General features: G+C 43.0%; 1 protein-coding gene across 3 annotated transcripts in view; it reads left to right on the top strand.

Annotated features, from left to right (window-relative positions):
• The window catches only part of usp40 (ubiquitin specific peptidase 40), a 199,627-nt gene extending 183,750 nt beyond the window's left edge, over nt 1-15,877 (top strand). For all 3 annotated transcript variants that reach the window (XM_072482533.1, XM_072482540.1, XM_072482550.1), the window contains 6 exons: nt 1,284-1,402; nt 2,436-2,501; nt 3,949-4,159; nt 9,507-9,602; nt 10,194-10,288; nt 11,911-15,877. In XM_072482533.1, the coding sequence (XP_072338634.1) occupies nt 1,284-1,402; nt 2,436-2,501; nt 3,949-4,159; nt 9,507-9,602; nt 10,194-10,288; nt 11,911-12,031 (708 nt within the window). In that variant the 3' untranslated portion in view covers nt 12,032-15,877. The remainder of the gene's footprint in view (nt 1-1,283; nt 1,403-2,435; nt 2,502-3,948; nt 4,160-9,506; nt 9,603-10,193; nt 10,289-11,910) is intronic.
• The last annotated feature ends 7,326 nt before the right edge of the window (nt 15,878-23,203 follow it).

Raw genomic sequence — 23,203 nt, 5'->3', positions numbered from 1 at the left:
TGGGTGAAACTCATGCCTACATGGGGAAAATGTGCAAACTCCACACGGACAGTGACCCAGAGCCGGGATTTGAATCCGGGTCCTCAGCACCACAGTCCCAGTGCTATCCACTGTGCCATATGCCGCCCTGAAACCTTACTGCCCTGATCCCTTTATGAACACATTATGTTCATTTTTGAAGATATTTTGAGGAACACTGCCAAGTTGTTGTAATGTCACTGGACTAAATGAATAGATCCAGCCTAATGCTCTGGAGTAATGTGTTCCAATTCCACCATGGCACTGGTGGAACTTAAATTCAGTTAATAAATCTGGAATATGAAGCTAGTTTCAGTAATGGTGACTGTGACAACTATTATTTTAACCCAACAGTAAATTTATCCCTACACCTTGTTGACAGATCATTCACCCAAGTTAAGATGCCTCACACTTGCACTGGGGAGGCAGCACTTGGGAACTCTCTCAGCCATATCCTCATATTTTCCCTGCTGGAATGGAATCACCTCTTTTCACTGTTACTTTTCCCTCTGCTTGCCATTGGAGCTAACCTGGTCTTGGAAATTTCATGTTGTTCTTTTCAACTTTCTGTTTCATTGATCCGGTGTTGGAAAGCAAAAGTTATCTATTGTTTTGCACTACTTTGCTCAGTTTCTGCATCACTGGCATCTCTTAGCCTGATGAATTTTTTAATATTTCAAAATTTCAAAGCGAATAAACTCTTCCCAACCCTAACTCCCACAGTCCTACTGGAAAAAGTCAAATCCCTCTGTGCTGGCGAACATTTATAAGTCAAAATACTTCTGAACTGCAGCCTCTCACTTTTTCTTTTGCTGGGAACTGCTGCTGTTCTGGATTGTGGGTGCTGGAATCTCATAATTATGGAGGAACGAGATAGAGGTTGCTTCTGAAGGTCCAAAACTTACATGAAAACCAATCACTACTGCTGTTTCACTGCAGCAGCTCACGTAGGAATACTGAAACTATCACTGGAATAAATTTACTATTCCCCATCAGAATAATCCTTACAAAAGGAGTACGTTTAGCAAAAACAAGTACAAATATTGAATTAAGAAAAAGAAAAAACTACAGAAGGTGCTAACTTGCATTTAAATGAAACAAGAAGAATGTGTATGTATTTGTGGTGAATCATGGTGCTGATTATGTGTGCTGTACACATACTTCAGTGCGGCACTCTTTGTGCGATAAGGGGGTGATTTAAGTTGCCGGCTCTTTAAGGTGTTCAGTTATGTTTCCTTTTAAGCTTGCTGTTTTCCTTTTTGTAGGTTTTGACTTTGCCTGTGCTGCAGGATCTCTCTGTCCCTTCAATGGAATTCGTTAGAGTCTGGTTGGTGGAGAATAAATGTCCTGTCAAGATCCTACGGAACCAGCAGCAACAGCTCAGGTAAATACCAGCTGGCGGACACTCGAGCAAATACCTCCTGGCAATTACACTAAACTCATTAAATCTTCTGTCAAGGCATCAGCACCTAGTCTATCTGGCTTCCATCTTACAACAACCTGAATGAGCTGTTTGTACTTGCACACTTCACACTAAAGTGGATGGAGAAACTGTTTTGTAGATGATTATTCTCTCATACTAATCACTCTCCCTATGTCATTATTTGAATTTGTTTTATGCCAGAAGATTTCCCCCCCAACTCACATCTTTAATTTCTAATAACGGGGAGTCTGTGTATGTTATTATTCATTCTCTGAATGTGACTGCATTTAGTGGCCATCTCCAACTGCCTGAGAAGTTGAATTGAATTGTGATCCTTGTGATAATGGTGCTCCAATGGTAGTTTTGAGTAGGGATTTCAAAGGTATTACCCAGCAATAATGAAGAAACTGCATACATGTCTAACCCTGGATGATTAGAAGAACTGAGAGATATTCCTCCAATTTCCATTAGCACAGAGAGGTCAATAGTCAGGGGGAAGAGAGTCAAAGTAATTGATGGAAGGATTAGAAGGGAGTTGAGGAAAAATGTTTTACCTAGAGAATGGTGGGAATGTGGAATTCACTACTTGATTGACAGGCAAAGCAACCTCCACCCCCCCCCCCCCCCCACCCCACCCCCCCCACACACACACACACACACACACACACACACACAAAAAATTGTCTTTTAAAAAACACTTGGAAATGTACTTGAGGTTCTGCAACCTTTGGGCTCTGGACAGCAGCAGGAATTGGGATTAGACTGAACAACTCTTTCTTGGCCGCCATGGACACAGTGGGCCGAATGGCCTCCTGTGTTTTAAATCTCCCTATCTTTTTAGGTTTTTGATGGTTTTTCTTGTGGCCCTGCTGATATTCTACATTCTGCCCCGTTGATTGTATATATGCACTGGATAAATGCATAAATTGAGATTTATTAAATTGAGAAGCATGCATAGCTTCCACCCTGAGTTTTATTCTTTTTGTCTCTGCAGCAAATTCAAGCTGGGGGCTCGTGCAGAGATTGGAATTCAACCACTGCAGGCAGAAGAAAGTTTAGCGTAAGTATCTCATTGTATTGTTTCATCCCACTGCTTGCAGTGCCATGTTTCATTGCTGATAGATCTGGAGTGTCATTGTGGACATGCAGTATTTTCCACCACTTTCTTTGATATGGTGAACATAAGACCACTCTCATCCTTCCAAGAGCATGTTTCTGCACACCGACAAAAAGACCAGCAGCTTCTTTTTCTTTCTAATGGTTGAAAATTCACTTTATTTAACAGGTTACTATGCTCCTGAATATAAATAAAAGCAGGATTGCTGGTCACATATGAAGTTTAATCAATTTATTTTTAAATTGTGGCCAACTGGTCTTCAAAGTCTGCTTTAATTTGTCCAGCAATGAAGCAATGGCGTTATAATGGAGTCCTTTCCAAAAATGTAGGTCTGCCAAATTGATAAAGATAAGCCAGTGAGTGTGAAATATAAGTGTAAATAAAATTAAAGTTGCCTGTGTATTTTTGGTGCTGGGGGTTGTCTGCATGTGGTTCACAGGTTGCAGTTTGGACACCCTTGAAAAGACTTGCATTTATATAGCGTTTTTCATGATCACTGAATGTCTTAATGTGCTTTATAGTCAATTAAATACTTTTGAAGCGCAGTCACTGAAACGCTACAGCCAGTCTCATGCACAACAAGCTTGTACAAAAAGTAATGAGGCTAATGTATTTTTTTAATGTTGTTTGAGAGCTAAATATTGGCTAGGATCCTGGGGTTAATTCCACCTGGTCTTTGAAATAATGCCATAGTGTCTTTTACATCTACCTGAGCAGGCACGTGGGTACTTGATTCAACATCTCATCCAAAAGGCAGTTAGCAAACCAGGTAGTTTGGTCTATTCTTGTAGCTGCCTCCAGAAGAACATGAGGCGATGTAGACACCTGGTGTAGAGGTAAAAGCCATGCTCCTTGGCTATACTCTCCTCGGCACCTTAACATCTTGCCATACCAATACTTTTAAACAATATTCTTAATCCACAAACCCCAAATGAACCTGCTGAAAATTGTACCTGGAGGTCCAAGGTGGTATCTGCCTCTCTCTCTCTCCGCGCCCCCCACCCCCCGCTGCTGGCGGGAGCGGAGAATCCTGCTGTCAGCGAAAGGCCGGAGGATTCCAGCTGTAGTCTTATAATTCTAGATCCATTCATGAAATCAGTAGATCAGCCTGATTTAGACATATATCATCATTTTGTCATCTCTGCTGCGTCAAATTCCTGGAATTTCCATTTGACAATATGTGAAAACCTTTACCACACGGCCTGGAGCTTTCCAAGAGGGTGGTTTGCTGCTTTCTTCTCAAGAACAACAAAGAGAGGTCCATAAATGCCAGCCACGCCCATTTCTTAAGAGTGAATTTTTTAAAGAAGTTTGTGTATCGGGTATTTGCAGTAAAAGAAGGAGGCCCAATATCTTAATGTAAGTGTACTTGTAATTGCCTTTTGTTCAGGCCCACTGAGTTGTTGCTGCGGCTGCAGATGGCAGTGCCTGGTGAAAGGTCGTATTACCCAGCGGAGGAATTTGTTTGGGACACATCCAAGGAGTACACAGCTCGAGCCCTTAAACAGAAAATTGTACAGCGCTACTCATTACTGCCAGAACAGATTGAAATTGCCAAATACTTTGCAGAGCATTTTGAATGGATGCCTATGACCAGCTGGGTAAGAAGCAACTCAACAGCACTGTTATGAATAATTTGAAGGTAGAGCGCAAACTTGGTACAAGAAAATAATTAATTTATATCTGGCAAGACACATGTGCCTGACATGCTAAATAATGAGTAATGGTTCACTTGTGTCTCATGCTCAAAATTGAGTGCAAATGACTTCACCATCATCTATTTAGTGCTTTTTGCATTCTGCAACTCTACATCTCCGCCCATTCCTATTTGCTTAGTAAAATAATCCTTGAGCATCGGATTAATATCTGCCTCCGTCCTTATACGTTATATTGAATATCTGGTCCTGCATCGGCCAGAACAGTTCCAAGTTAAATGAGATTTGTTATGTTCCTTCCAAAGATTTTTCAGCGGAGGTCAGTGCTGCCCCTTTCCCTGGCTGCCCCGAAGCAGCAGGCGTGCCAATCTCAATGTTCAATTCAACCGAGTTCCAAACTCTATCTGATGCATTACCAAAATGATTCTAGGCAAGGTTTCCCATTTCCTGCCTACCACAACCTCAATTATGCTAAAACTCTCATTTACACCTTTTAATAATCTCAAGTTTCTATTTCCCTAATCCTCTCTTTACCAGACTCCCCAGCTATGCTGTACACCAACTCCCAATTCCATGGCTGTACCCTGCCCGCACACCTATTTTACCTCTGTCCTGACCAACTTCACCTGGCTCAATACTAGCTCTCAGAGGTGTGTATTTTGGCTTCCCTTCCCCCAGGTCTTTCATCAGTTGTAGAGGCCAGCCATCAATCTCTTGCAGGGATTCACTTCTTCATGCACTTCCCACTTTCAAAAGGCCTGAAACTTACCTTTGATATTGCTCATTTTCTTCCTCATATCCTGCTTGGTGGCAACCATTACGATATTAAAGCATTTTGGGGCGCTTTAGTTGTGTAAAAGATACCTTAAGAATGTAATTTCTATAAAACCAGTTATGTTCTTATTGCAGTTGGGAAAGCAGTATTTGATAATGAAGCTGTTTTTGACTGGTGAGCTGCAGTTTGTTTCATGACTGTGGGTTAGGTTTAACAACCACTGTAAGTATCATGCAGGAACATTATGATGCAAGTGCTGTGTTTGGTTGCAAAGACTGCTACTGAGGGCAGTTGGGCTCACTTACAATGTCTTTCATCTCGTTTCCTGCTGTTGTGCCATTACTGTGCAGTTGAAAAACCCAATAAAATGCAGCCCTTTTCCTTCACCTCCATTTGGGGAATCCAGTCCCCGGTACAGTTAAGAATAGGTCTTCCTATTGTTATGATTGGTCCCTGGGCAAGGTCCCCCAATTTGTTATGATTCCAGACAAGATGCCCCCAAATTGTTATGTTCTGAGTGGGGAGGGATGAACTTGCTCCCAGTCTTCATTCAATCCCCTCGGTTGGACACAACAAGATCAGTTTAAAAATGATGCCTCCCCTTGTGGGTCCCTCTTCCCAGTCAAAATGGATTTTATGTTTTAAAAGGAACCAATTTAATCAGTCTTTCTTGAGTTAAAGAAAGGGTACATTTATCATCTACTAAAACACGGGAAGAAAATAATAAAACTTAGCATGCTTACGCACAAAATAGAAATGAGAAGTGAGCCCAATAATAAAGGTTAAAAAACCTTATCTGAATCGATTTTTGGCTTGTCTGTGAGGAGCAGATGTTAAAACGTTACGCACGTTAAATTGGATGATTCTCGTAACGCTGACTTTAACATTTGAGCAATTGGTTTGGAGGTTTTTGGTTCTGTGGGTTAGCTGAAAGGAGTTGTCCTGGTTCCTTTTTGACTGGCTTTGCTAACTTGACATGCTTCCATCAATCAGAGATGATGTGGAGATGCTGGCGTTGGACTGGGGTGAGCACAGTAAGAAGTCTTAAAGGACTTTAACCTGGTATTGTAAGACATCAATCAGGGAGGAAGAGAGACTGTAGCTGCCAGCACAGGGTTGCCTAATGATTATTCTCCAGCTGTGATCTTCACATCACATACAAGCACAGTTGAACTATAATGCTAGACTAGCGCACACAGACCAGGGTTGCAGTTGGCTTTTAATCCCTTGTCAATTCCCGGAAGGCGAAAACACAAATGTGTCTGAATGAAGTCTCCGGCGATGGTTTTTGCTGAGATGGCAATCAGCTTCAATGATCTCTGCAAGAGATTATGGGTGCCATTCTCCGGCCTTGTTGCACTCTCGTTCAAAATCAACCCAGCAGCTGATGTCTCCTAAAGAACAGAAAAATCATCGGTCAACATCTTTAATCTGCCTCAATACCGAAACCAGAAGGATCAATGAGCTCAACCTGATCAGTCGATGAAAACCGTATCACTTTAATCTTTATTTGACTTTTAAAATATCACTTTATCTATCCTCCATTTTGTAAACTATTTTTTGTATGTGTGAACCTGAGTATGTGTGACAGTTGGGGCGTTTTTATTCTTATTTAGACAATGTACAATACAATAAAAGCTAACCTTTTCAAAAAAACTCAAGAAAATCTGTTTGCGTATGTCTTTTACACTTAAACAGAATTAGCAAGCATATCCTTTTTTAAAAAAATCTGTTGCAGTCATACAAAAAGTGGGAAAAGAGGGGCGCTGTTACATCTCTTCTCTGATCATAACAAATATACTGCATCAAAAAATCCATGGGTGGGGTTCTCTGTTTCAGAGACAAGTGCTGACGCAGGGACAGAATCGGTGGACTTCTGTGCCAGCAAAATTGGCGCTGCACCCGGACCAATTCATCAACCGTCAATGGGCTGGCACTGGCGCCACATGGAACAGGGTTGATTCCAATGAAACATGGTGTTGGATTTGCAGGGGTGGGGCTTGACACTCGAGAGACAGACAAGCTGCAGCCGTATATAAGCATTCCATTCCCAACACACTCCTCTCAGTCAACAAGATGACAGCACAAAGAGCTCCACCCCGGTTCATGGGCACTGAACTCAAAACCCGGCTGGATGCCATGGAGGTGAGGAGGACAGGAGGGCTACCCTGTACACCGGGATGGGAAGGAGGTGGCCACCTGCTGCCGTGCCCCGGGCCTGAGCACAGGCAGCAGAGGTTGTGAGTGACGTGGGGCACACCGCCAGGAATGAACAGCAGTACCGGAAGAAACTGCAAGACCTCCTCAGGGCAGCCAGGGTGAAGCACTGTGCCCTTTTGCACCAACCCACATCCCACACACCCCATAACCCCATCCCCCCACCCGTAGGGCGACCGAGCCCCCATCCTGCACCACGTGCCTACACCCATACCGGCTGCCATGGCCGGGTGTCCTGGCCATGAAGACCACCAGCTACCCACCCCTGTGCTGCATGCATCCGATTGTGTGTTTTCTGGGTCGACATCGGGCACGAAAGTGAGACCCCTCTCTGTTGTGGTTCCTAATGGCACGGTACAGCAGGTGGAGGTAGGAATCCCCGAGGGGGTGGATGTTCGCAGGACGGCCAGAACCCAGGGATGAGCTGCCGTCCAGACAGGTTTTGGGCTTCTGGAAAGGACGGTCCTGTCGATAGTGGAGATGCAGTCGCAGAGCGAGAGACTGCATGAGGGGGTGTCAGCAACCATTCCATGGACTACCGCGGGGGCCATCAGGCACCCCGAGGGTGGAGGGGGTGATGGGGCCCATGCCGGTGACTCCCGCAGGGAAGGTGCCGGAACACCTCTCTTGCCCCTGGCGCATCTGATGGGCAGCAGGCTGAACAGGGTGGCACCACGCAACGTGGACACCTGAACAGCAGCTTGCCCATCGAAGCCCGGCCGCCCCTAAGATGGCCATCAGTGGCGACCCAGGTCACGGGGTGGGAATCGCAGCAGGTCACCTCCACTCCTGATGTACCGCCTGGAGATTCACCTAGGTGTAGCGTTAGGTCCCGTAAGGCCAGAATGGTAGACACCAGTTAAGTTGGCACTGCTGCAGCACAGTATAGCGATAGGGGCTCGGGCACAAATCTTATGTTCACCATGCACCTGCCTCGGTGCTCTGTCGGACAGGTGTGAGGGATGGGCTGCGCAGATCTGGGCTCACTGCAGAAGGGGCGTTGGAGGTGGGGGGATGGACAGGTCACACAGGCGACATGGTGACCCTGCCTGCATCCCCCACCCTCCCTGTCTGCTCTGGTCCTGGCACCCATTCCTGTTGCCAGGGGTACCGGTGGCTGCTGCCCTCCTGCAGGGGCAACTGTGGGCTCTGCTCTTGGGTGGGCAGCGTGCTGCCTCGCCAGTGGGTGGGGGGTGGAATCTGGGGGTGATTGGGTGGGTGTACCCATGCGGCCGATGTCACTCTGCGCAACCACGAGCCAGGCTGGGCAGTCAGTGGGGTGCGTAGCAAGATGGCTGCCTTGCAGGCTGCGGCAATGGTGGTCCATGCCTGGACACCCGGACCCGTGGGGGTGGTCACCCCACAGCCCATTCCCTGATCACCCGTCACTCCCCGCTGCCACATTCCCTCCCACCCCCCCAACCACCAATGTCAGGACCGGCAGCCCACGGTTGCTCCTCTGCATGTCCGGCCTCCTCTCTGTCCCTTGGCAGCCATGGTACCTATTTCCTAATTTTTGAAACCACAAGTGAAACATACTATCGGTAATTCCCCGGCGGAGGCGGAACATCGTGGAGAGCCCGGAGAATACCAGGTCGGGCCTGCTAATGATACGCAATGGCATTTACTCTATGTGCGGAGTAGAATGCATTGATGCTGCTCTCGAGGCACTGGAGCATGGCTTTCTGGCGGCTGCCCAGTGCCGGCCACGATTTTGGTTTCACGAGCAATTCTTCACCCAATCACCTTTGCTGATTTTGATGTCAGCCGAAAGAGAATCCCGCCCAAAGAGAAAATGCTGGAAAATCTCAGCAGGTCTGGCAGCATCTGTAGGAGAGAAAAGAGCTAATATTTTGAGTCCAGGTGACCTTTTGTCAAAGCTTTTATCCAGTTTTTATAAAGAATCCCGCCCCATGTTTTCAAATGCCGTAAACAAATTTTGTTATTTTGCTGATTCAGTATTTATTGAAAGTCTTTGATCTTCAAGAGAAGAAAGACTTGGATCTATACAGGCCTTTCATGACATCAGGATATCCCAAAGCATTTTACAGTACTTTTGAAATGTGTTGTCACTGTTCAAATGTAGGATTCGCGCCAGCCAATTTGATAATCTATTTTTGTAAAGTTGTTTGGGAGATAAATATTGGCCCAGGACACCAGGTGACCTCTCCTCTTCTTCTAGCCTCATTATTTTGAAGAACTACTAACCTTGTTGCAATAAACCTCTGGTTGCTACAGTGGAATTTAAGCACCTCGTGCCTTAACCTGTCTGGCAGTCAAAATCTCATCTTACCTTTTTAGAGCCAACAAGTTTCAAAGAAGAAGAAGAAAAAGAAATCGCAGAGCCTCCAAGGAGCACCTTATTATCTGAAAGACGGAGATATCATTGGTGTTAAGGTGAGTCTGTTGGCCAACATTTGTTTCCTCATCAATACCCCTTCTTACATTGAATTCTCTGGCACAGAAACAGATGGATGCCGTTGATCGTGCTCCACCTATGAAAAGAAGTCCAGCCTGTCCAGTCCTTCATGATAGTTGAAACCTTTCGGTTCTGATATCACTCCAGTAAAATCTTTTCACCAATGATTCTACATCTTTTTTTGTGACGCAAAGGACCGAATTCTGTCAAGTATGGCCTTTAAAGGTACGCAATAACCTCCGTGCTTTGGATTCCATTTCACTAGAATTATTGAGATGTTTTGAATCCTTTGCTGTGGCTCATCTGCAGAAAAAATGTGTTCGCCAACACACCATCGCAGAGCTTTGTTTTTAAAGGAAAAAAAAATTCATTATTTGCACAAGTCATGAGGAGTTGTGCATGCAGCCATTTCAGTAACTTGGTTAAAACAAAGGAAATTCCAATTGGCCTCTCTAAAGAGGGAATGGTGGACCAGCTTTCAAGGATGAAATGAGAATTGATTGGATTACATGGGAGGAACTCACCTGCTTGAACTTCATTGGATGATTTTAAACATTTTATTTGCACAGAATCTATTAATTGACAAGAATAAAGACTTCAGCACCATTGCCGATGAGATTGGGAAGGAAAAGCTCAGACTGGAAGACAGTAATAACGACAAACGGTAACTTATTTGTGGGGATTTCTGCTCATGGACGTAACCCCCTTCCACATAATTTCCACAAAAGCCTATCTGCTCTTAAACATCTATTTAACAGACTTTAATCTTTCGAGGTCCAAACTGAATCATCTCCGATTCATGGCATGGATTTCATGCCATGTTGATTGATCTAATGGTCTCTGCAATAGGATTGTCATAAACTCTCTTTGAAAGTAGTGCTGCATTTCTGCAAGGGGATGATGTGCTGGCAATCCAGTTTTAAAGCACTGTTCATTAAAGCACTGAAATACCTAATAAGGCCATCTCTAACCCACCTTTTCACTAGTATAAGTATCTTCTAATACTTCTAGTCTTTCCTAATAGATCACTAATAAAAACAGGAAATTATGGAAAAACCCAGCACATCTGGCAGCAACTGTGGAGAAAGTGAAACAGAGTTGGCGTTTCGAGTCTGTATCTTTGGAATTCCTCTTAGAGTCATACGGACTTTAAAAGTTAACTCCGTTTCTCTCTCCACAGATGCTGCCAGACCTGCTGAGGTTTTCCAGTATTTTCTGTTTTTATATCAGATTTCCAAAATCCACGGTATTTTGCTTTTATCTGTTTATCAACAGTTGTCCTTTTGTACTCTTTGGGGCAGGGTATTTCCCAATAGTATGGAGCCTAGAGTGATAAGCAGGAATATGCTGTCCTGTAGAAACATTTGGTTGCGAGTCAAACTATATTGCTGTAGTTTGCAACTAGATTTTGTCTCTTGTAGGGAAGAACAGAAGTATGAGATGGATTAGCAAATTCTGAGGAGCTCTGGATATGGAAGCAGGAGATAAATTCTCTTGGGGGCATGGGGTGGGGGGAATGTGGCAAAATGGATATTTCTGGACAGTGTAACTGTGAAGTTACAGTTCCGTTTATTCTAGGTGGAGAATGTTGAAGAGTCGACACATACTCATCCCAAGTGCATTGAAAAGTTAGTGATATGTAATCTTCTGAGATTAGGTGTCCTGCAGTCTAGAGCAGATGCTCACTTGAATAATTTATAGATGAACACTGGGTTATAGAAACTCCTTTAACAGCCGACTGAGCCATTTAGAGATTTTGTTTGCCCATTGACAAAGCTATAAGTATGACACTGTGAAAAGTGCTGTTGAATCTGCCTGGAAATGTTGAGTTAACAATACTAGACCAGCAAGTGCGTGTCCTCTTCACTGAGCACAACAGTTTAAGCCCTGAAAAAACAAGCCACTTACTCACATGACCCCTAGCTAAAGGAAAACAGCGAGAAGCAGGAATGGAAATTATTATGTTGCACACGAATAGCTGATTTGTATAAATCCTTCAATTGTTCTAATGTGGCTTGTAGGAGTGCAATATTAATGTGTTTAATGGCAGACTAGTATTTGTGACTTGCAGTGCTTGAACTGTCAAATCTTACAATACAGAAAAGGCTCATTTAATTAAAGTTTTGTTTAAGATGTAAATCTGTACCATTAGCTTACATTTATATAGCAACTTCAACGTACAACTTCCCAAGGTACTTCATAGAAGCCTCATCAAGCTTGAAATGTTAAGGATTATAAGCTGAAATGTCTGGACACACATATCAACAGTATATTTTTCCTTCACAGTCAGCAAGCTACTGCCTATCAGAGTGGAGATGCCCCAGAAAACAGTGAAAGAAAAACAGTTCGTGTTCGTACCCGCAGACCTGAAGTGGCCTTGTCAATCAGTGTAGCAGACTTCAGATAACAACTGTGCTATCTGGAAGAGGGTCCTGGAAGAGCTAACGAGGCTTGCAATGACTGTTAGAAGTGTGGAGCTGAGTAAAAGCAATGTATGAACAGAGCGATTCACCATCTACTAAAGCTCGGGAGTAAAGGCAATCGATGATCTCAGTTATAAAGTAAGGTTTGAAGATAAATTGGCAAGAGCTGTCAGATTCCTCCCTCCAGTTTGATGGTGCCCTGGTGAGGTTCCGTTCTACCTTCTCAAACTGGGAGGAGAGACCTAGCAGAATGCATTATCGGAACAAAGAGAAGAACCTTCTCCAGGGGAACTTAGATTTGTTTTGTCAATAACTGCCTAAATCAATATTTAAAAGAAATCAGTTTTCTTCTTGCAAGTATTCAAAACTAATTTTTAAAATACCTATGCAATAAATGGGAATCTATTCCCAAGAAATAATTCGAAGCTTCTGACACACCAGCAACCGGCGCTTGTTTACATTGTGGACGCCCAGTGTTGCAGCTGTCCGTGCTTTACATAGTGTTTTGGTAATGTACTTTCGTGAAAATATCCCTCTTGCACTTGTTCAGATTTGATTGATGTATTAATTGGAATTTCACGGGACCATAAAATCCAGTGCAGATCTCACACCTATGTGGAGACTCCTATCAAATGCAAAGCTGGTTGGTTGTGACATAAATGATTTTTTAACGCAGGATGGGTGTAAAATCGTAGTTAAAGTGGATTTTATGGTCTGACTTTCAGTGAGAACCTGACTTGCTGGCAAGGACTGTGTCCCTCACATGAACACTTGTAACCTCAGGAGTTGCCAGGTTAGAGAAAACTTGGTTCTTTAATGTTGATACAAAAATGGATTGATTTGTCATAGATTCAGAGTGCATACTTTGTGGAAAGGAATAAAAACATTTATATATGAACCTACGTTGCCAGTGGAGTAACATCTCCGAAAGAATCAGTGTTTCCTTACTTTATCTGTCACAGTGACTAGAAAACTACTTATTTTGGACTAGTAATTTTGTCACTTGGGCTATCCAATGCCTTAAAAGGAGAAGGAACCTCTTGTAAATAGGATGGATTAAATGTAGGGCACTCAAAAGGTGGTTTCTACATGGCTAGTAGGACAGGGTAATTTCCTGTTGCTAAGTTAATATCATATAGTTTTCCTCCACTTAGATTTCTGGTTATCCTGCTGGTGTTGGTACAATCAAGTATAAACTAGTAGCCGTTAAATCCTTATCCAGTCCGTACTTGTTCAGAATGAGGAACAGGTTTTGTTAATCCATTTGTAAGCAATCCACATGCTTAAGAAAGTATTACTCACTGACCCGATTTAACAGAATATCTTTGTCAGAATATATCAGCTATAAACTAATGGTTGCAGAGAAAATGAGAGCCCAATTTCAATTGTTATTCATTAACCCCTTCCACTGCGATTCATTCAAGCTGAGCCGTTGCAATTATTTAGCACATTTCATAGGAAAATGAGCACTATTCCTGTGGCTTCTTCCAGACCTCACCAAAAACTGCTTCTGAGACTGCAATAATTATGTTGTACTGCGCTGAGCTTTTCAGGGCAATTAATCGAACAGAACAGTAAGGTCTAGATGATAGGAAATGGGAGCAACAATTAGCAAATCTCACTGTGAAACCTGCCTGTGAACTTTATAAATGGGCATTGAAGTTCTGTTTCTTTAAGAGAGATCAGATAAATGCATGGAGTTTTTTCTCCTCCAGACAGAACCAGATGCAAAATATAGCCAGTGGCTCAGTGAAAAATGTCATCAGAAAGTGTGATAGTATGTTGGTGCTGCAATTGTTTCAGTTTTAAATCAAGTTTATTTACTACAAAAATTGCTAAGCAAATATAATGCTGGTGAGCAATCTATTTCTTCACTCTGCAGAGTGTGGATGTGTATTAGTTCTTACATGTGCTGTGACATAATATGGTAAAATATCATGTGTGTGTCCCTCGTTATTGCCCAAATGGAAGGTCATTTTAACGAACAATTAATAATGTCAAATTGAGCTGAAAAACCTTTAGCATGTCTGCACACAGCAAAAGAGATGAGCAACTCGGCCAGAAGGAAGCATTTGGTTTCATTGTGGGGAACGAGGGCGAGAAGCTACCCAGACTAATTTGAAGGCTAGTTTTATGGAGTCCTTTGGAAAGCATTTTGTTTTTGGAGCAGCTTTTTCCAGCACCGGCAATGGTTCTCTTTTAGAAGAGTTAATGTTATCAAAGCAGGAACACAGTTGACAAGATGTCTTTGAGCTTGATGACTATTAACTTTATATTTCTTTCAGTAACAACAGGTCAATTAAATACAGAATCCCTGAACACTTTTAAAAATGATAAGTTCAGCGCCTTTTTTCTTTTACCGAATAACTGCTACAGTCCTAATTTGTTATAGTTCTTTAAGAACTATCCTAGCCCTTTGGAGTTAGTTATCCTCGCCAATCTTTCCAAAATTAATATCTTGTGTTTTACTTATTTTGTGACAGTGGATGCCATGTAAGTATCAGTGTACATTGTAAAATGCCATTTTCCATTAATTCATTGGTCTTGGGTGTGAAGGCGTCTATGCATTGAACGCAGATTCCAATTTCCAGGTGGCATTCCCCAGATGGGTTCCTCACTAATCCCTGTCTATCTCCCTTTCAATATAGCAGAATTTGGCTTCTGCCAGCCCTCTGGCAGTGACTGTGTGCTGGATTTACCTGTGCGCTGCTCCATCAATAGCCTTGGAGATTATTCATAGCTGCATCACATTGGATGCAATGCCGACTTAAGAGATGCCCTGTCTGTGTTTACCCGTTTCAGGGAATGAAGCATCCCTTGTATTGGCATAACAAGGACAGGGAAACGTAATCCCCTTCAGGCACTGATGGGCTCTAATTATTAAGTCATCCTGCGACAACCTTAGACTAAACTTTCTTTCCCATCACCCTGCCCACTTTCAGCAGGTGGAGTAAGTGTAGAGACAGAGGAGGATAGAAGAGTACAGAGTTGGGTGGTTTCATTTTAAAAGGTGCAATCCTATTAATGAAAGAAGAGCTGCAAATGTATTACATAAAGCAAATAACAAGACCACCTACAGCAGATGCCCCATTACTTCAGGGGCTGATCAATACTTGTGAATGGTTTGAGTCAATTCATTCTTTAACCATAGACTTTGTATACAAGCTGGAGTTGTCATTGCTGTTTTGGCATCCTTTTGACTGCATGTTGCCACCAGAGAAAGATCCTCGGAATTTCCTGGGGAGCGTCTCCCACTCCACAGCTGGATTTTGCAACAAATATTCACCAAAGTTACCGGAGATGACATGAGAGAATACCCTGCAAGAATCTTAGTAGAACAGAATGTTACACAGTTCCTTGTTGTAAATAATTCAGACCCCAGTAATTAAATTTTGGGGATGCAGAGGGAGAAGAGATGGTTTTACGACATAGTGTCAGAAAGACAGAGAAAAGCAAATTATGTATTAGAATGGAAGAATTGAGACTTTCGTTTGAAGGAATTACATTTTTCATGCTTGCTTCAGGCTATGGCTTAGAAAACAGAGAGCAGCACTCGCAAAACTAGCATCTTTGCAAGTCTGGTGCTCAGAAGGGCATCAGTATCAATTGAAATAAAACTTGTACAAACTGCTGCAGAAACATCCCCTCCAATGTGAGCAACCAACTGTTTATCAAGTAACTCTGCTACTATGTTTTGTGGGATAGAGGGTCTATCTCCTTTATGAATTTTCCTAAGATGTTGGAATTGGTTTATTTTTTATCAAGGACAGGCACAAGTGCAATAAGTTATGTAAATCTCTATAAATTGATTAAAGAATTTATACAAAACATTTCCTTATTGTGATTGTGCTATTTCTGAGTTTTGGATAGTTTGACTTTTAATGATTGACTGTATATTGAATAATCCATGTAGACCTTATCTGAATCATAGAATTTACAGTGCAGAAGGAGGCCATTCGGCCCATCGAGTCTGCACCGGCTCTTGGAAAGAGCACCCTACCCAAGGTCAACACCTCCACCCAATCCACATAACCCAGTAACCCCACCCAACACTAAGGGCAATTTTGGACATTAAGGACAATTTATCATGGCCAATCCACCTAACCTGCACATCTTTGGACTGTGGGAGGAAACCGGAGCACCCGGAGGAAACTCGCGCACACACTGGGAGGATGTGCAGACTCTGCACAGACAGTGACCCAAGCCGGAATTGAACCTGGGACCCTGGAGCTGTGAAGCAATTGTGCTATCCACAATGCTACCATGCTGCCCAAATCGATGGGACAATCAAAGGTATAACATGCTGAAAATGTTCCAGTGAATCGTTAGAAGGGTATGGACAGACTGCATTTTTCAGGGTGGAATATTAAGCTCCAACTTAAGCACATACAGAAATGGGACTTGTCCGTTACACTTGCATTGCAAATTGCAAACCTTTGATGAGCTGTTTGGGTCTGTTTACTATGGTTTATGGAATCATAGAATTTGCAGTGTCGAAGGAGGCCATTCGGCCCATCGAGTCTGCACCAGCCCTTGGAAAGAGCACCCTACTTAAACCCACGCCTGCACCCTTTCCCCATAACCCAGTAACTCTACCTAACATTTTGGACACTAAAGGGCAATTTAGCATGGCCAATCCACCCAACCTGCACATCTTTGGACTGTAGGAGGAAACTAGAGCAGCTGGAGGAAACCTATGCAGACACAGAGGAGGAAACCTATGCAGACACAGAGGAGGAAGTGAAAACTCCACACAAACAGTTACTCGAGGGTGGAATTGAACCCGGGTCATCTGATGATTGTTCCTCAAATTCCAGGTGGCTTAGAACTTCAAAATTTGAAACTTGCTGGATATTGGATGTAGATATTGGGCTGCTTGGTAGGCATTGTTACAAAATGAAAAGAGTTTAATTCATATAGCACCGTTGACATAATTAAACATCCTAAAATACTCCACAGATGTTATATCAAACAAAACTTGACTCCAAACCATGTCAGACATTGGAACAGAGGATCAAAGGCGTGGTGAAAGAGGTCGGGTATGTAATGTGTCTTAAAGGAGGTGAGAGATACTGAAGAATTTCAGATGTTTGGATCTTGGCAGCTGAAATCTAGGCTGCCAATGGTGGAGCACTGAAAGTTTTATATGAATGAGGGGCCAGAATTAGAGGAATGCAGTGACTCCTTCTTGGAAATACATTTGGTGGACGTGAAAGATCCAAAGACACACATTTGAAGAAGAGCATTTTGAAGAAGGGAGCTTTCTGTCCTGGTTCATATTTATCCCTCAGTCAACATCAGCAAAACTGATTATCTGGTCATTATCGCAAAAAATACTACATTGGCTGTAAAGGGATTTGGGTCACTGTGAAAGGTGCTGTATAAACCTTTTCCTTTCATATGTGAGTGTTGGTTAAGGTCAGGTTGCGGTTCAACACTGATTACAACAAAAAAGAAGTTGATAATCAAGCCTGGATTTTTCCTTGCCAAGGTTCAGTGGTGAATATACTGTGGTGTGTCATACAAGTCTTATCAATAACAAACGACTCCAATTTGATCTTTGCTCAGCACAGGGATAATTTGGCTGAGGAAGCCTAAAGAAATACTTCCAAGTTAGCTAGTGACACACAATTTGATGGGAAGGTGAATGGTGAGTCGGATGTTAGGAGGCTTCAAGTGGGGCAGCACGGTAGCTAGTGATTAGCACAATTGCTTCACAGCTCCAGGGTCCCAGGTTCGATTCCCGGCTTGTGTCACTGTCTGTGCGGAGTCTGCACGTTCTCCCCGTGTGTGCGTGGGTTCCCTCAGGTGCTCTGGTTTCCTCCCACAGTCTAAAGATGTGCAGGTTAGGTGGATTGACCGTGCGAAATTGCCCTTCGTGTCCAAAATTGCCCTTAGTGTTGGGTGGGGTAACTGGGTTATGGGGATAGGGTGGAGGTGTGTGGTTGGGAAGGGTGTTCTTTCCAAGAGCTGGTGCAGACTCGATGGGCCGAATGGCCTCCTTCTGCACTGCAAATTCTTTATAAAGTTGATATACACATCTTGAGTGGGCAAATACATGGCAGATGCAGAAATATGAAGTTATCCACTTTGGACGGAGAAACAGAATGGCAAAGTATTATTTAAATGGTGCTAGATTGGGAAAAGTTGACATACAAAGTGACCAGCGTGCCCTAGTACACCATTCACTGAAAGCAAGCATACAGGAACAGCAAGCCGTTAGGAAGGCAAATGGTAAGTTGGCCTTCATTGCAAGAGGACTTGAGTAGAGGAGCAAGGATGTCTTACCGCAGCTGTACAGTGCCTTGCTGAGACCGCAGCTGGAGTAGTGTGTGCAGTTTTGGTCTCCTTATCGAAGAAAAGATATACTTGCCAAAGAGCGAGTGCCAGAGAGCAAAGATTCACCAGACTAACTCCAGGGCTGGCAGGATTGTTTCATGAGGGGAGGTGGGTTGACTGGCCCTGTAGTCACTGGAACTTAGAAGAATGAAGGAAACCAATTGAAACATAGAATTCTGACTGGGCCGGACAGACTGGATGCAGGGATGTTGCTTCCGCTGGCTGGAGGGTCTAAAACAATGGGTCTCAGGATGTGGGTAGGTTATTTAGGACTGAATTGAGGAGAAATTTCTTCACTTGGAGGATGGTGCACCTGTGGAATTCTCTACCACAGAAGGCTTTGGAGGCCAAATCACTGAGTATATTTAAGAAGGAAACAGATAGATTTCTAAACTTTAAGATGTCCAGGGGTATGGAAAGAGCACAAGTGTTTGGTGTTGAGAAAGAGGATCAGCCATGATCACATTGAATGGCGGAGCAGGTTCGAAGGACCAAATGGCCTCCTCCTGCTCCTATTTTCTTGGTTTCTATGACAATGGCAGTTGCAGTGTGTATTAAGGGAATAGGCCTGCTCTTGGTCCCAGCTTACCCAGTCATATAAAATATCCCAGAGTTTAAAGCATCAGACAGCATAGAAGGAAGCCTCATGATGCCTGTTGGCTCTTTGAAATAACTGTTCACTTACTTCCATTCTCATACTCTTTTCCCAAAGCCCTCAAAATGTATTCTTTTCAAGGATACTTCCAATTTTCTTTTGAAAGTTATTGAATCCGCTTCCATCACCTATTCAGGTAGTGCATCTGTATAATAGCTGGGAGTTCTAACTCCCAATTGCTATATAGATTTGACTTAGCAGCCTTCTGTCTCAGGCAATGGCCTTTTGCCGTGATGGTCAGCATCGGCTGGATTGGCTCAGGAGCCCCACTCTGGCATGGCAGTCGCTGCCGCATTTCCTGCCGAGGGAGGCAATGGGCTGAGAAGGTGCAGGAGCTCTGGGTCTACTTGTTGATCAGCCACACTTTACATTTTGCTTCACCTCTTCTGGACAGTCGGCCTCTGGCCGTCAGCAACTGTCTCCTAGGTGTCAGTGTCAATGACTGGCATCTTCATACCTTGTTTGCAGCTGTCCTGTAGTGGAGGAGCGGACACCCATGAGGTCATAATCCAGTGGTCATTTCACACTATAGAAAGTCTTTGGGTATATGGCCATCATCCTTGAGGCCAAGCCAGCGTTTTCATCGCCAGGGTATACATGCTGATAGAATTAGCCTGTTCAAAATCCTCCGAGTTGGTAATCTTATCATGCCAAGGATATATCTGAGACATTACGTGGCACATGTTTAGGTCTCACTGCTGTAGAGGAGTGTACTCTGAATGCAGGTTTGGTAGACTGGCACTTCTGTGTTTTTAGTCAGGTTACTGTTGTGCAAACTTCAGTAAGAAAGTTTAGTAACTGCAGTTTTTCAATGCATGTGTTGATTTCAGAATCAAGTGACAGATTGCTGATGATTGTAGAATATAGATCATCTGCAGGTGCCATGGTGACCATGGCTCTTTAATGTTTATGATCCGTGATAACAGCCAACATCTTGGTGTTATTCTCAAATCCTATACTGTTCTGCTTCCGAAGCTGTCAGTGTATTTCCTCCATTGTCTCCTTTTTGCTCTCCTACCTTCAATTTCACCAGTCGCTACCAGATGTCCTGGTCTCTCTCCTAAGTACCAGTCTAGAAATTGGAGATGTCTCTTGATGATTGTCTGCAACATTTATTGTGTGCCTGCTTTCCTCAACACTTAGTTGTCTCAAAAACACCTCTGTTGCCTTTATCTTCCACTGTCTTGTTCCTATTCCAACTTTTGTATTCGTTTGATAACATTGACCGGATGTAAAATTTTAGTAATCTTATCCCACTTTCCATAGAGATGTTCTTATATCTAAAGAACCTGACATTTTTGTGAAGGTTTGCTTTGCAGGTGTTATATACTTCCTGATCACTTTTCCCAATTAGCTGTTATTTGACCACCCAGAAAAGAAAACTTGTTTTATTTCTTTCAATTTCACTATTATTTTGCATTTGGGTCTAATCCTTTTCTTTGATATTATCATACGTATTTTGCAGCAATTTATAGATAATCCATTTATGTTACTATTGTGTCGGGTATTTGTAGATTTTGCTCCATATCTGGCATAGTTAGTGCCATCCTTGGATTATTTACCGGTATATTCTATCCACCTCCTGGGATTTCTTACAAACCTAAGTACGGGAAGCTATCAACAATATAGAATGTACAGAAACCCCGGGTTAAAATGGCTGGTTATCCAAATAAGGAGAAGATCATGCTTGACTTATGAAGTTCACTCTTGTCAGAACAATAGACCCTGTCAACATTTGTATCTGAAGAATGGACACATTTGAAGACCAGATATTTTGTAAATGGACATGTTACGAATGACAAGCTCCAAAGTCCACATTTAGATTGCTAACCAAAGAGAATGACAATGAGCATTTGTACATTTGAGTGCATTTAATCTTGTTTAAAAAAAGGTGTCGAGAAGGATCCTTACTGCTTTCTGCTCCACAGCTATGGTTTATTACCCATCCTCTGCAGGATACACATGAACACGTTCCAGTGGTGTGTTGAGAAGGTGCAGGAGTTTCTGATTGCAATATCTCAGATATGGCTGGACATTTCAAAGACTCTGCCATGTTCTTGATAGAGACTCATTCTCCTTTTGATCTCGTATTGTCTCTCTGACATGTGAAATGTTCAGGAAACAAAGAGTTAATGTCATATCATAATTAACCACTAGAAGGAGCCAGATGCAGACCTATATAAAGCACTGATTCACAGGTTTCTGGGAGAAGGCTGAAGAGGAGCAGTGAGAGAGTGTAGAGTGCAGTTATAGATGAGTGTAGAGACTAGAAGAGTGTAGATTATTGTTTACTATAGGAGTAAGTGGTCGAGCTAGCTTTGTTCATGAACTTAGCTTCTGTGGTCTCTGTGAACACTATGATATCCATCCTGATAACAGAATCACAAAGAACACCACATGATACCAGGAGTGTGTTCCTAAAAGTAAGCAGTGAGATTAGAAAGTTAATTTAGCTTCTAAGAAGAAAAGAAGAACAATCACGCTGTTACACAGATCTCGGAGACAGCACCAAGCTACTGATCATAAGATGGAAGGTCTGAAAAAGCCTGAACACTTCAGGATGTCCGGTAAACTAAATCTAAATTGAAAAAATTTCAAACAGCAATTTGAAGGTTTTTTTAATCTGCATTAGAATCAGCTCCCGTTCATTGAAAAATCATTCCTCCTCAATTTTGCTGGACCGCAGACATTTGAATTATATAATTCCCTTGAATTCGCAGACAGTGAGGATAAGAAAAAATTTGAACGGGTCATGGATAAATTTGATGTTCATTGCAAAGTGCAAGTGAATGAAATGTCCGAACGCTATATGTTTAGAAAAAGGCTGCAGCTAAAAAGAGAATCGATAGATTCATTTATAACTGATTTAAGACTGAGAGCGCAGTCCTGTAATTTTTCCTCCGTTGCCGATTCGATGTTGCGAGATCAAATTGTGTTTGGTATGTATGATGAGCGATTGCGATAAAGTTTACTAAGAAGACAGATTTTGCCATTAGAAGAAGCCATAAATCTTTGCAAGGCCAGTGAGCAAGCCACAAATGAATATGTAGAGTTCAGGGCGAAAGAAAAAGGCGCCATTAACTCTGTGGCGCATTTCAGAAAATTGTGCACCACAGATGCTGGCTATTTTGAAAGTGACTTCACCAGCGTGATGACGTGAACACGCTGTGGCCATGCCCACTATCCAAAAAACTGTCCTGCGAAAGGAAAAAAATGCTCACGATGCAGCAACTTCAATCATTTTGCCTCAATGCCGTTTTACTTCAGTGATACCGGCAAACAACTCTGAAAAGGTACAGAGTATATAAAATGAAGGACATGAAGAAAAAATGTTCAACTTCAAATAATGTTTTCTCTAACTTTACTCTGCAGGATAACTTCATGGTAGAAGCGATAACCAGAGTTTAAAAAAAAATTTTTTTATATTCTCCTTTTTCACATTTTCTCCCAAATTTGCACCCACCAACAATAAACAATAAGTAGTAACGGATATAATGTTAATCCCCATATCAACAACAACAACAATCCCATCCTCCCACCAACCCCCAAACAACTACCCGCATGTTAACATAAACAAATAACAAAAAGGAATCCGGAATCACTCATAGTCACCATTAACACATACAGTCCCCCTACCCTCCCAACCCCCCCCCCCCCCTAATGTTCGATGTTATCCAGTTCTTGAAAGTGCATAACAAATGACACCCATGAATTGTAGAACCCCTCCATCCTTCCCCTCAGTTCTAACTTAACCTTCTCAAGAGTCAAGAATTCCAGCAGGTCCCCCCGCCACGCCAGGGCACAGGGTGGAGAGGTTGCTCCAACCCATCAGGATCAGCCTTCGGGCAATCAACACCCCGAATATGGCCTCCTGAGGCCCGTGTCCAGTTTCACGTGGACCACTTTAGAGGTTACCTTAAAAACCTCCATCCAGTAACACTCCAGCTTTGGACAGGACCAAAACATATGAATGTGATTTGCGCCCCCCCCCCCCCCCCCCCCCCCCCCCCGCAACGTTCAACACATCTTCTACCCCCTCAAAGAACCGGCTCATCCTCGCCCTTGTGAGGTGTGCTCTATGTACCACCTTCAGCTGTATCAGCCCCAACCTCGCGCATGAGGTGGAGGCGTTCACTCTCCGAAGCACCTCACACCAGAACCC

Source organism: Scyliorhinus torazame, chromosome 2 (genome assembly GCF_047496885.1).
Source record: "Scyliorhinus torazame isolate Kashiwa2021f chromosome 2, sScyTor2.1, whole genome shotgun sequence".
NCBI classification, from domain to species: Eukaryota; Metazoa; Chordata; class Chondrichthyes; order Carcharhiniformes; family Scyliorhinidae; genus Scyliorhinus; species Scyliorhinus torazame.
This window is presented reverse-complemented; position numbering and strand designations above follow the sequence as displayed.